Source organism: Aptenodytes patagonicus, chromosome 5 (genome assembly GCF_965638725.1).
Source record: "Aptenodytes patagonicus chromosome 5, bAptPat1.pri.cur, whole genome shotgun sequence".
Classification (NCBI taxonomy): Eukaryota; Metazoa; Chordata; class Aves; order Sphenisciformes; family Spheniscidae; genus Aptenodytes; species Aptenodytes patagonicus.
In genome coordinates, this window is record NC_134953.1 from 37,850,979 (window position 1) to 37,865,418 (window position 14,440).

A 14,440-nucleotide genomic window follows, 5' to 3' on the forward strand; every position below is an offset into this window, starting at 1 on the left:
TCGAGAGCGTCCCATGGGTGCTGGGGCTCTGGTGGCCACGGGGGTGCTCCCGCTTGCCAGTCGCTGTATGCTGATTCTGCACGCTTGGCACCATTTGCCCTCAACCCCGTCAGGAAGATTGTGGGGAAAAACGCTCAGAATTTGAAACAGCAAGAGAGGGGAGCGTGGGGATCTGCTGCGGAGCCCGCACAGCGCCGGGGTCCGCTCCCCGCTGTGGTGGCGGGAAGGGGGCGCCGCTGCGGCCGCCATGACGGCGGGGCGGGAGGAGGGGGCGGGGCCGCCCCCGCCGCGCGGCGGTGATTGGGCCCGCGGCGCGTCAGGCGGTGGCGCGCGTGACGCTGGGCGGCCGGCGGAGGGAAGATGGCGGCGGCGGAAGGCGGGTGGGCCGCAGTGTGCGAGAAGTTCCGCACCGCCCGAACGCTCTCGGCCGTGGAGTCGCGCAAGGACCCGGAGACCGAACCCTACCGTTCCAAGTACAGCGCCCGGGCGCTGCTCCAGGAGGTCAAGCAGCTGTTGAGCGCCGCCGAGGAGGGCGGCGAGGCGCGGCTGGTGGCCGTGCGGCGGGCCGTGTTGGAGTACGAGCTGGGCGTCAACCACACCGACACCGAGGAGCTGTCGGCCGGCGAGGAGCACCTGCAGCGCTGCACGCAGCTCCTTGAGCCCCACCGCCTCTCCCCAGACTGCGTCTCCCTCTACATACAGGCCCAGGTGGGCCGGGGCTGTGAAGGCCGAAGGGGGTATCTGCGGTGCAGGGCTGTGAGGGGTTCTGGCAGGCAGGGGTGTATTTGGGTGGCGTGAGGCGGTGGGGTCAGGTGGGGAGCGGGAGTACCGTGTCTGTGGGCCATACTGTGTGGTCTCTGCAATGGGCTGGAAAAGGGGTAACGGGGATTCATGGCACTTTGATGCCCTGATGGGAAAGGCTTGTTTAATAATAAACATCAGGGCTGCTGGCATTTATTTATTGCTTGAAGAAATAATTCACACGTGAGGGTTGTGGAGGGATGCTGTTCTCTTTCAAGCTTGCTGCTGGTGCCTCTGGGCATGCAGAGCATCTAATGGTGTGTTCTCTTAATAGAAACTGTGTGTTGACAAAGCAGCGTACTCTTCAGGATAGACTGAGACAGAACTTGTAAGAACTGAGCAAGAATAAATTAGTAAAAGACCTCAGTGTGTCCAGAACTTATTTGTGGTTCCTTAACTGTCATTTGTTGTCAAAGTAAAGTTGGGAGATGTTTTTATTTATGCAGTATCCTGAAAAGGTAAATTGTTCTCAAAAGCTGTCACTTACTTGTTTGCTTTTCAGCCTTGCCTGTTATCTCTTCATCTATTATATTTTATTCCAGATGAGTAAATACAGTTTTATAGGGCTAGAAGTAATAATATTCACCTCTTTATTCTGAAGAAAGTAATACTGTTAACAAAATTAGTTCTTATCATACGAAGATTTGCAAAAAGGCCTTTGCTCAACCGCACCGTCATGGTAGCTGGTGTATAGTTAGATATCTATCTCTAGACTTTAAATTAAATAGAGCAGTTATTTAGATGTCTCTGTCAAAAATGGCTGCTCTAATTAGAAAAGGCTTAGTAGTACTTCCTTGTCAAACATCACAAAACTGTCAAGGAATTGTGTGTTCATGTGGAAAGGCTCTAGTTAAACAGTGACTTGTATTACATTGGTTAAACTGGTAGAGTTGTTTGGAATTCCTGAGGTTACATCTGCTCATTGTCCTTCAGTGTGACGGTTTGGGTACACCACTACAAATCTGTTGCTCATTATAAGGTTGGAGATTGCTTGAGAAGCCAGACAAAATAAGATAACATCTTCCCAGTATGTGTTGCTGGGGAGTTGTTGCTTTTGTGGCTGAGGACCAGGGATTCCACTGTGCTTTTGAACTGGTGTGTTAGAAAGCAGTACTTGTCTCTGTGGGACAAATGTGCTGTCCTTTGCATGGGTTTTCCTGTTTTGGGGCCTTTGGGAAACAGCAGGATAAAGTTTCAGTGTTACTCATGTGAAGTGCTGTGGTCCAACAGAAGATAGGTCTACTGTCATCAGGCATGCAGCTGAGAGCAGTGTTGACATGTTGACAAATGAGCGTGCCCTCAGCTTTCTGTCCCCAGGGCTGTAAATGACTTGAGTATTTAATAAAAAATAATTCTGATATAAAAACAGTAATTTTCAACAGTGGTCATACTTCTCCATTGGCACGTTCTAGGTTGTATAGAGTATCTTGTCATTGCACTGACTTATATTTTGAAAGCAGGAGCATTCCTTTTTCTTGCTGGGCCTGTTTCTGTAGCCCTACTTCTAATTTCTGACCTTCTGCTTAAGGATGTGTATGACAGTTTCTGTCTAATTAAATTTGGTCCCTTCGCTGCTTGGCTGTGGGCAAAGTATTTCTGTTCATAAACATCATGCTATGTGGTGCTTTCTTTTAAAAATAATGAAGTAAATGGAATTGAAAGGGACACAGGGCTGGCACACAACTACACATTCTAACTCTTTTTAAGTTTTTTTGTTTAGCCCTGTTGGATTTTGTAACAACACTGCCTAGGAATTAAATTAGCACATCAGACATGGATTGTTATTAATGCCTTCATCTTTATTAATAAAATTAGAGGTACTTTTTTGTAAAAGGTGAGTTCACAGATGCAGTAACAAGTTGCTATGTACATTAATGTAATTTAAATTTGAAGGCAGTAATCCACAGCTTTTGCATCTTAACAGTTGTTTTCCTCTCTTTTCATTGTTGAAAATATACAAGCACTCATTCCTGGCATATCTTTTTCCTGTTAAATTTTTTTTACAGAGTCATGATGACAAATTTCTAATTCCTTGGCTCTTTTTATATTTGTATATGATATAGAATCATAGAATAGTTTGGGTTGGAAGGGACCTCTAAAGGTCATCTAGTCCAACCCCCCTGCCGTGGGCAGGGACATCCTCAACTAGATCAGGTTGCTCAGAGCCCCGGCCAACCTGACCTTGAATGTTTCCAGGGATGGGGCATCCACCACCTCTCTGGGCAACCTGTGCCAGTGTCTCAACACCCTCAGCGTAAAAAATTTCTTCCTTAGATCTAGTCTCAATCTACCCCCCTTTAGTTTAAAGCCATTCCCCCTTGTTCTGTCGCAACAGGCCCTGCTAAAAAGTTTGCCCCCATCTTTTTTGTAAGCCCCCTTTAAGTACCGATAGGCTGCAAGAAGGTCTCCCTGAAGCCTTCTCTTCTCTAGGCTGAACAACCCCAAGTCTCTCAGCCTTTCTTCATAGGAGAGGTGTTCCATCCCCCTGATGATTTTCGTGGCCCTCTTCTGGACCCGCTCCAACAGGTCCGTGTCTTTCTTATGCTGAGGGCTCCAGAGCTGGACGCAGTACTGCAGGTGGGGTCTCACCAAAGCAGAGTAGAGGGACAGAATCACCTCCCTCAACCTGCTGGCCTTGCTTCTTTTGATGCAGTCCAGGATATGGTTGGCCTTCTGGGCTGCATAGAAGCTGCATGAATCAGATGCAGAACATACTGTGTGGAAACAGCTTGTTATTTGAACACACCAGTCCTAATTTAGCAGAGTAAACACAGAAAACTGCAGTTTGTTAGGTGTCTTTTTTTATTTGCTGCTGTGCGAGAACCTTCCTTTTTGAGCAACTCGCGAAAAAATGGGTGGGCACAATTTTTGCTTTTGGAAATCCATTGTATTGGAACATATATATATGAAAGGGTGAAGACTGATAAATTGTTTGGAGAAAACGTATAATGTAATGGAACATAATGGGAAAATAACTATTTTGTTTTTTCTTTTACCTTTAGAACAATCTAGGTATCCTGTGGTCTGAAAGGGATGAAATTAAAACTGCGCAAACTTACTTGGAATCTGCAGAAGCCTTGTATAATCAATACATGAAAGAGGTACTGTGTTTATTAATATTGTGGCAGGTCTTACTTTGACGTGCCACTTATAGTTTTAGTAATCTTTGAAAAAACATACGGTGGAATTTGAGTTTCTGAGCTTTATACTGGCTGCTATAATACTTTTGAAAAGTGATGTGATTTGTACTGCTAGCATAGGAAGAGGCAAACTAGAGGATCGCTTGCTAATTTCAAAATGGACTTATTCAGGAAAATAATTTTGCTCAAAAATAATGGTCCTTTTTGAAATCTCTTTGAATTGGTAATCCAAAGTTGAAGCCAGGTAGAATTTGGCTTTTAATTAATACTGTTCTTAATCTTATCTTGGAAATGCTGTAAAATGTCAATCCATTGCTTTCAGTAGGGAAAAGGAAACAAAACTGTAATATTTGCATGGTTTGCTCTGAGTGCACAATATTGCATAGAGAAAGTAGTTTAGTTCCATATCCAAGAGGATGATCTTATAAACAGCTAAACCTCTCATGCATATTAAACAACTTTTTGAGTTGTGGATTCTGCTATGTATCAACAAAGACTCCCTTCTGCTATTTTGAAGCTCTTTGCAAAGCTCTTCCTACACTGATTTGCCTCAGGGACAGTTTGTGAGTGAGCTAGAAACATTTGTGGCCTTAGAGGAGCAGTGTCTGTGTATCTCTGTCCCAGGACAGCTATAAAGGTTGGACAGAACTTAGTTTAATGAAATTGCGTTCAGGTTTTACATGGACTTTGTTTATAGCACAGATTATTCTTGTGGAAATTTTAGAATGGGTTAGTCTTGATCGGTTACTTCCTGCTGTTATTACCACCTTTCTAGCCATGCTGGTCTACAGTGATAGGAGAGGTAGTGGATCTGGGGAAAAAAAAACAAACCACTTGTGCTGAAAAGCTTGTCTGTTTATTTTCCGCCCTCTGGATCGGTTGATCTGACTAGAGGTACTACATCTCTCTACAGACCCGTTCTCTAATTAATTCCTGATGTTCAACTTAGATATTTATACCCAGCCAAGCATGATATTGTTGGCTTCCACATCGCCTCTAAAAGATTCTGGTACTCGCTCTAGTCATTATGGAATTGTACCGGTACTACCATATATTTCAACAGATTAAAAAATGCTGCCAAATGCTTCACGTTTTTACTGTGGGCTTTTTCTGAAAGGGTTAATTTTTGTTAGTTATCTGCATTCATTGTTGGGTAATGGCTAGCGAATACTCCTCCTGGGGCTTTGCTGCCTGGCTAGGGCATATATACATGACTGTCAATAAGCCCACATCAGATCACTTGTCACATTTTTTTCCCCAACATTTTTTTACTTGCCACTTATATTTCAGGGCATTATATAGCCAAATGTATGTATGTCTAAAGACTTTTTTTCAAAAGCAACTACACCAAAAGACTGTTTCTGTGGTAACTTTATTGGGCTTGTGTCATATTTCTCTGAAAAGACTGAATTGTATTTGACATAATCTGCAAAGAATTAAAAAAAAAAGAAAAGCAGGAGATGAGGGAGCTTGTCTAGCTGCTTTATGGTTTATAAAGAGGACTTGTGTTCCTTGCAGTGGTGTTTGATCTTTAGGATTTGTACAACTGTGTCAACATTCATCATTCAGAAATTATAAAAATGTGAATATATTTTTCTTAATGTTGTCATTTTTAGGCAATCAGGCAGCCTTCCTGTCTGGAAATAATTGGTAAACTGTTGGTGATTGGGGCATTTTCCTGAACTGGTGGATTTAGTTGTTCACTAACTGGGTCTTGTTAACTTACAAATTAGGTGGGGTTGGTTTCCATCCCTCCCCCCTAAGCAACTAGAGCACAACCAAGGCAATTGCAAGAAAAAAATTATTTTGGTAGAGTTAAAAGATTCTTTTACTTTCTGCTCCTGAATGCTTTGAGTTCACATCTATTTTTAAATTATTTTCAAAAAATAATTAGTTATTGTAACAACATCTTGCTGTTAGGAAAGCTGTTTGATTGTTTAATGCAGTACAGTGAAAATCTGAGGGTGCTAACTCTATGGACAGGAGCTTGGGCTAATGAAGTCCACCTGGAAGAGGAGAGTTGCAGAGCTCTTCCTCGGGATGATTAAAGGCATAAGGCTTGACATCAGAGGATAAATCTGTAGATACAGGAAGTAGACAAGGGTCTAGCTTACTGTGTCATTTCAGTTGCTTTCTTTGCAGGAGTATCAGCTCTGGTCGTGCCAGAATATACTGCAAATCTTGTTGGAAGGTTTGGGAGCCTTTCTAAGGTTGTAAGCCTTTCCATCTCTAAAGAAAACAAGATGGAGGATTATAAATTCACAACTTAAAAACTAATGAGGTATAAACAGAAAACCTTAAAGATTAAAAGGTCATATAAAAATTTATACCTCTCTGGTAGGTTAAACACACTTTTATTTGTCACTGTCTGTTTCAGACCCATTTTTTCATCTTTGAAGATGAATTAAAAAAAAATCCATTAAAAGCAAACAAAGAAATCCTTTCAGGATTTTTTAATGAGAAGAAATATGAACATGAGAGTATGTTTTCTTCCCTTTAAAGTTAATGCATTCTCTACTGTTGCTCCTGTCGCTGCTTGAGTCCCTATTATTTCATGAAAAGTATTTCTCTGGACTGCTGCTTATTTATTGCCTTACTTTCTCTTGGGCTAAGATACTAATGGGTTTAGGAAAGGGCTAGGAAAATTGCATGCTAAACTGGGCTCTGTTGCTAGCAGGCATGTTGAACATCCTTCAGGATGCACTGTGTAATGGTAGAAAGCCACCTTTAAGAAAGACATCTTCATCTGAAGTGTGTTAGAATTGGCATCTGAACTTATTCACAATTACAAAGGAAATTAGATAAGCACAGACTAATAAAACTTTGCCATAAGCAATGTTCAACTGTTGGATTTGCCAGTTATGCTGACTGTAACTTTATTGACAGTTGTTTTATGGAAAGGTTGAACAGAGCACTGCTGAAAGATGTATAGTTGTCACTGTTCTGCATTCATCTCAGAAACTAATGTCACAGAATGCACAAAAATAAGTTTAAAATCAGTTACTTCTATGTGCACAGCAATATCATACTTTCCATTCTTGATCAAGGAAAATAAACTATTTTGTATGTGTCACGAGATCTATCTCTGTATAAGGATTCTGACAGAGCTCATGGTTTAAAAAACAAAAAAGCACTTTGAAGTAGTTCACATCATTAATAACTTGCATGTAGGTCATGCCTTATATCAAGGTTCAGCAGCTTCATCCTCCAAAGACATTCCCTTTGTCTCATTCATATATTTGAGTAAATAGTCTTACCAGCTTGTGAATAAAGGGAGTCATTTCACAGTGGCAAGAGCAGTTTTTACAGCAGGTCTGCTGAGCACTCTGCACATAATGTTCTTTGCAGTACTTCCTCAGGATGTTTTGTTACTGATTAGTGCAGCTGGGCAAACGAGTATTTCACACGTGAAGGCATGCTTAGTATTAAAATGATGCTTTAAAAACCATTATGTTATTGTACAAACTAAAGACACCCAGTTATAGTCCTGTAGAATCCAGGTTGAGTATTTCTGGTGCAGACAGCATGCATTACTTTAAAGTATGTAGGCATACTTTAGCAAGACTTGTAGAAGTCTTCTACAAGCTAAAAACCTTGTAATTCCATGTGGAATTGTGGCTTTCTTCCTCTAAATCTCCTGAGTTTTGTGGAATTGCTCCAAAGATGTGACATTCAGATAGGCGTAGAGCTGTTATGTGAAGTTTTGTTGAATTTGGGATTGAAAAATGGTAAATCATCTGGAGCCAGAAGAGGGAGCACTGTGTTACAAAGTAAGAGAAATGTAATTTACTGAATATATCATGTACTCTTGCAGGATGGAAATCCTCCCCTGGATCCCAGTGAACATTTCATGGCAGAAGAAGAAAAACTCACAGACCAAGAAAGATCCAAAAGGTGGGTGCGTAACAGGATACCTAGATTATTATTGCTTTTTTAATTTATGAGGGTGTATTTAGGGAGGAAAAAAAAAAGAAGAAATCTAAAGAGACTGTTGTTTTTTCCAGATTTGAAAAGGCCTATACACATACTCTATATTATCTGGCACAAGTCTACCAACACCTGGAGATGATTGAGAAGGCTGCTCAGTATTGCCATACTACTCTTAAACGACAGCTTGAGTATTGTGGCTACTACCCGGTAGAATGGGCACTCAATGCTGCTACTTTGTCACAGTACTATCTCTCTAAGGTAATATACCAAATGTTTTTCTGCTGTAATTATATCATAAATATAACTATCAAGTAAGACAATTGTTTAAACAGCTGTTTGAGAAAGGGTACCATATTGAATTAAAAATGTCCTCCTGTAAAAGCACAAGTTGTCTTCTGATGTGAAACATCTGTTAGTTTTTTCTGAAGAGGATATAGTGGCTTCGCTTTCCTGTGGTGTTGTGATGGCAGTGGGAAAAATGAGCAGGGGTGTAGACATCAGAAAAGCTCTATAGTTTATGAAGTCCTGGCAGTGATGTGACATGATGCTTGTAAGTAAAACTTAAGTAATCACTTGATTTTAAATTGTTTCTTATAATCATATTGTTCTTTTACAATACAGAGTTTAAAAACAAAACCATCTTAGGACTGAGGTATTGCATGTTGTATGTTTCCTACAAATTATTGTACTTTGTACTTTAGCATGTGCTTAAGACTTGTTTGAGCCTATGTGAACATTAAAGCAAAGATGTAAGGTGGTAGCTGTTCGCTTCCACACACCTGTGTTGACTCTAAATAATCCACTATGTTAGGAAATGCTTCAGTTTTATTTAGGAATTTCTATATTCCAGACTATTCAGATGCTCTTTTCTGATGCTTAAAAGACTTCTGCCATACCTAAGACAGCTAATGCTAATTTCAATAGTAACTTGTAATTTACATGTCTTTTTGATGCATTGATAGCACTAATCATCAAACAATGCATTGCCAAATATAAGTACAGGAATCTAAATCTGACTCATAATGTTGACTTGTATGTCCAGCTCATTCCGACTAACACCCCGTGATACAATCTTTACCACGAGACATCACTTCCTTTACCGCAAGGAAACGATAGTAGCATAGATCAGAACAGTGAAAATGTTCACAATGTATACATCTAATATTAAAAGCAAGGTTTGCTATTGTGGCTGTGGTAGAGAGAAAATGGTTGGTTAGAAAATACTGTATTCAGTAGCAGACATGGAAAAATTGTCTTTTCTTCCAGTGTCCAGGGGAATATGCACCAGAGCCTCTCAGTTCTATCATTTCCCTTGTGTTCATATATCTATACTATCTGAGGTGAGGGGTTTAGCCAAGCTGAGAGCAGTGCTTGCGCTGCTTACACCAGTGATAAATGCTGCCATTTCTGTTTCTCTCAGCAATGCTTTATGGAGTCCCGACACTGTTTAGCAGCGGCCAGTGTCATCTTTAGCCAAGCTGGGCAGGTGCCATCTGCTGAAGACAGTAAGTTCATGTAAAAGTTTTGAATAAAATATTGTGAATTAAGCATCATTGATACATAATGTTAGGAGTGAAGTCTAGCAGTATGTACAAAACTTATCCCAGTGTTAATTTTGTAAAACTTTTTTAATTAACAACAAAGTGGAATGTTTCTGAAGAGCTGTTACTACCGCTTAAGATTGACTATGAGTAAACCCTGTGACGAAAAACTCAAGTGCTTCTTGCTGGTGTTTCAGAAAGCATACCAGAATAAAAGAGAAATTTAAAACAATATCCGTTTCAATAGTGGCAATGTCTCTGTTCACCCATTTGTCCTTGTACATGTGCTTAAAATGCAGCTTACCTTTGCTTCTCCGTGATCAGAGGGCAATAATTCAATGAACCAAACCAGATGCTTCCTGGGAATAGTTTTAAAAGAGGGAGGGAAACTGCAGTTCTTAAAAACCCCCAAATCCAGAAGTTACTTGTATTGTCTTTTGTTGCTGGATGCTGCAGCCTCATTAAGGGCTATCTTTGGAGTTGTAGCTCCCCTCCTTGTTGTTTCGGGTATTGATGCAAAGGAACAACTTTGTGGTTCAGCGCAAAGACCAATAAAAGAAACTTTTGGAGAACTGACCACCATTTTAAGAACCTGTGGTTATATGATATTATCAGTACTCAACATAAATCCTCTGTTTTAGGCTTAGTCTTTGCTTATCTTTTGCTGTGCTTATATTCTTTGCACAACCTTTTACATTCTGTGTCTTGGGCAACTGAAGGCTTCAAATCAATGGAGCTTTAACTCGTAGAGAGTGAGCAAGTACTCAGGGTAACCCCTGTGTGAGTTCATAACTCTGACTTTGAACAGTGAATATATTGGTTAACTTTTAATGGTTTGAGCTGTTTAGAACACAAGCTCTTTAATCCACTGATGGTGTTATTTCAGGTTAAAATATAATCTGAATAGACACAACTGAGTTTTATTTAATTGAAGTTCAGTGACAGTACATTAATTTAATTGCTTTTAGTATTTCTCTTAGCTCAAAAAATATAGAACTCTATGCAGTTGCCTTTCTAACTATTTAAGTACTTTGAGGATGACATCCAAAAGCTTTTTAGTTTCAGGGAAACAGGGCTGTCAAGACTCAGGTTATGCTAATCTGTTAGGCTGTTTGAAAACAGTATATTACAAAATATTCAGTAGGTCTGAATCAGCATTTATGGGCTTTCATAGCTACCTGGCTGCACAGTTGTCAGTTCATTAATACGATACTTCAGCCAAAAAATTAGGTTATGTTTTTGGTTGGTGTGTAGAAACATACAGTCAGTTATGGTTTCAAATTCAGGTGCAAGACTGGAAGTGGTAGATAAGAGTCCTATTTTTAATGGTACTGTCTTGTGTGATTTCTGGTCAAGTCAACTAACTTCTATCTTGGCTTCCACCTACAGCAAATGGGAGTAGTGATATTTGTGTTTGTTTCAATGGAGTAAATGTTTATCCTATTTTCCCTTCCTTTTCATGGTACAGAGAGCTGGGCTGTGGACTTGAAGATAGTTATGCAGAAAGTTCTAACTTACAGAAAGACTAATACACGGTCAGCATTGGCCACTCTCAAGCACATTCGTTTTATCATGTTAATTGGAATATAAAGGATCACAGAGATATTTAGTACAGGTGCCTTTTCTTAGATTAGCAACAATTCTTATTTCCTTGATAAGAACAACTTGATTGGCTCTCATGAAAGATAATGAATACAGTGGATCTGAGTCTGAAGCTGGCTTTTTATTTGATGAACAGGAATGCTAGCATCCCCTCATTGTTCAGCTAACTCACTGTCTTCTGCCTGGAGACTGGGAAATGAGTTCTCTTTGAAATCCATTTGGTTTCTGAAAACGTTATCTTGAGACATCAGCAGTGCTGCTACTTGTAACAGTGGGGAGACTGTGGGGAGAAAAATACAGAAGTTGTAGAGCTAATAAATCTGATGTTGGTACCAGGTAGATTAACGAAAGACAGTTTCCCCTACTTTTGTTCCCTTTTTTGGTAGCAAGTCTGGGGCCCATTGCAATACAAATGCCCTAATCATCCTCAGAAACAATTACCAGGCAGGCAGCTGAATCTCAGAAAACAAATTGTCCCGATTTCTTTCTCTTGTTACAAAGAGACATGAAAATCTTTTCCAGTAAAACACCTCTAAGATCAAAGGTCTTTTTAAGCATACATTATGATCTGTTTTTTTTGAAGAATCCATGCATGACAAATCCATGTTAATCTATATGGTTTTCTACCGGAATGACAGTTTACAGAATTATTATACAAACTAACATGGAGAACATGTTTCTGTCTAAAAACAAGGAAAAATTAATTAAATACAAGTAATGTATTCTCTGCATGTAACATTTGAGGTTCTTGCTAGAGTGCTTGACTTCTTTTAAGGTTTTTAAGTGTTTATGTCCATTCAATAGATGAAGCGGAGCAAGACCAACAGGACCTTCGACAGAGAAAAGCTGAAATTGCAAGATGCTGGATTAAGTATTGCCTGAATCTCCTGCAAAGTGCTCGGAAATTACTTGAGGTAACCGAAAATCTGTTCTGTAGCTGTCACTGTTTAAAACCAAACAAAGTCTATTTTGACGTTTGCAACAGGAATCAATTCATAGTTGGTACCAAATGATAAATAATTGCCCAATGAACAATACAATAGATGCTTGCAATGTAGCAGGTGTTTCATAGTATGCTTTGACTTTAATGCAGCACTTAGAAATAAGCACGGATAGGAGATCAGCTCTGTAATGTGATCAGCGCACTGCTTGTACAGCAACTTCACTAATTTCTCTCTGCTGCATTTTCTTGTGGCTTGATTTGGCAGATCTCTTATTTAATTGCTAGTAAGAACATCATCTTAATATGCAACCGTTTTGTGTGCTGGTGTTCTCATTCATTCAAGCCTTTGATTCATTCAAGCGTTCATTTCATTCATGTAATCATTCATTCGAATGTTTAAAACTCGGCATTTGCTGAAATGCTTTGCAGAAGCAGGGCCTTTGGGCTTTACATTTATTGTTTTGGCTATATTGTCACACAGGGTAGGGAGACGAAATTGTCTTAGTCATGTTTTTACAGAATTGAGACTGTAATTTACATGCTATTTTGTGACTATAAGGTCTAGTATGCCAACGTGTCTTCTCTTCTGTCTTGTGGCTAACTAGTTTGTATTTCAAAGGTAACTCATAAATAAAATGATTTGGTGTAAGTCACTCTTTGTAAGCCACGTGCATTTTTAATTAGTATGCTTTGTCATTTCAGGATAACATAGGCGAACTGGATCCAGACAGGCAATTGGAACTTAAAGCCCAAAGGAAAAAAGAGGAGGATGAAAAAGAGAAGGGCAGGAAAAAAGCTGTCCTTTTTGGAACGAGTGATATATGTGACTCTGTCTTAGCCATGGAAGAGAAAGTGAGCAGCGTATATCCTTTAGATTTTCAAGAAGCCAGAGAAATCTTTCTAGTTGGTCAGAACTATGTTCAGGAAGCAAAAGAGTTCTTTCAGGTTGATGGTTATGTTACTGATCATATTGAAATTGTTCAGGATCACAGTGCTTTGTTTAAGGTACTTGCTTTCTTTGAAGAAGACTATGAGAGGCGTTGCAAAATGCACAAGCGTAGAATAGACATGCTGGAGCCTATATATGCAGACTTGAATCCACACTACTATCTGTTGATTAGTAGGCAGCTTCAGTTTGAACTAGCTGACACCTATTACGAGATGATGGATTTAAAGGTAGCTATTGGTAACAGGTTAGAGGAGCTAGACTCCCACACAATTAAAAAAATTAATTCTCTGGCTCAGTTAGCAATCAAATACTATGAACTTTTCTTAGATTCTTTGAGGAACCCAGATAAGGTGTTCCCTGAAGAGCTCGAGGAAGATGTTCTTCGCCCTGCAATGGTGGCTAAATTTCATATTGCACGACTATATGGTAAGCTTATTACTTCGGATAGCAAAAAGCAACTGGAAAATATGCAGACATCATTGGAATATTACACATTTCTGGTAGACTATTGTGAGAAGTACCCAGATGCTGTCCGTGCTGTTGAAACTGAACTAGAACTCAGTAAGGAGATGGTGGGTCTTCTTCCAACAAGAATGGAGAGGCTAAGAGCAAAACTGTGTCCATTCATATAAATACTTGCCTTGAAGAAAATGTGCACTATTAAAATGATATCTGTCAAAACCAGTGCTTCCGTACTGATTGATAGAACTAAGGTGTCTACAGTTTGGCAGTCCACCTAGAGCCTGCAGTAGTGTAACTTTGTGAGAAACTCAGAGCTCTCCAGTTCAGTAGCTCACCCACACTAACGGTATAAACTTTAAATGTAAAGTGAATGTCCAGCTAATGCTTTGTATTGTTTGTCCTCTATGTAAATACAAACCTTTTTTCCCTTATGGTTTTTTCCTTCGGCATATCGTTCAGTTTCTAAATGTGGTGCTGTATGAAAATTGTTTCTTTTCCTAGAGAAACAAATTCTCTTAAAATTTTTCTAAGAAACCTGAGGCACGTTCTTCCAACTAGAATCTCTCTTATCTATTCTAACCTTTGTCCCCAGAAAACTTTATTCATATGAAGGGAACTTTATGTTATTTTCAATATATGTTTTCTATGTTGCTCAGTGTTTTCTTTTTTTCCCCTGTTAATCAAAACCTAGTTGATAGAGGCTCAATAAATGGACTAGCTTGCCTAAATGTTTTTTCGGAGTCCTTAGAATTCTGTTTCCTTGTGTCTTACTAAGATATGATATACGTTACAACTTTGGCCAAAATAAATAGTTGTGAAAGTGTTTCCACGAGTGTCTTCAGTAAAAACACGTGAGCAACTGAAGTGTTAGAACGAAGAGCAAGAAAGCAGCAAACTTTCTTGCTTGTGGTGGGAGGAGATACCCTGCTCTTAATACACTGTAGAGAATTCACAGGGTAGAGGCGCTGTGCTCCAGTGCTCCAAACAGTTGCCGAATACAGCTTTAAAGGCCTGGGATGCCATGGATGGCTTCTTACCTTGAGTCAGTCAGGGAGCCCAGGTGCTGCCTTAG

The 14,440-nt window shown here is 39.9% G+C and overlaps 1 protein-coding gene across 1 annotated transcript; it reads left to right on the top strand.

The window, feature by feature from the left end:
- Positions 1–360: 360 nt before the first annotated feature.
- On the top strand, positions 361–14,193 carry KIFBP (kinesin family binding protein). The gene is made up of 7 exons (XM_076339398.1): positions 361–708; positions 3,804–3,902; positions 7,756–7,835; positions 7,946–8,129; positions 9,292–9,376; positions 11,819–11,928; positions 12,660–14,193. The coding sequence occupies exons 1-7, from the start codon at positions 361–363 to the stop codon at positions 13,536–13,538; spliced, it is 1,785 nt and encodes a 594-aa protein (XP_076195513.1). The 3' UTR covers positions 13,539–14,193.
- Positions 14,194–14,440: the final 247 nt, after the last annotated feature.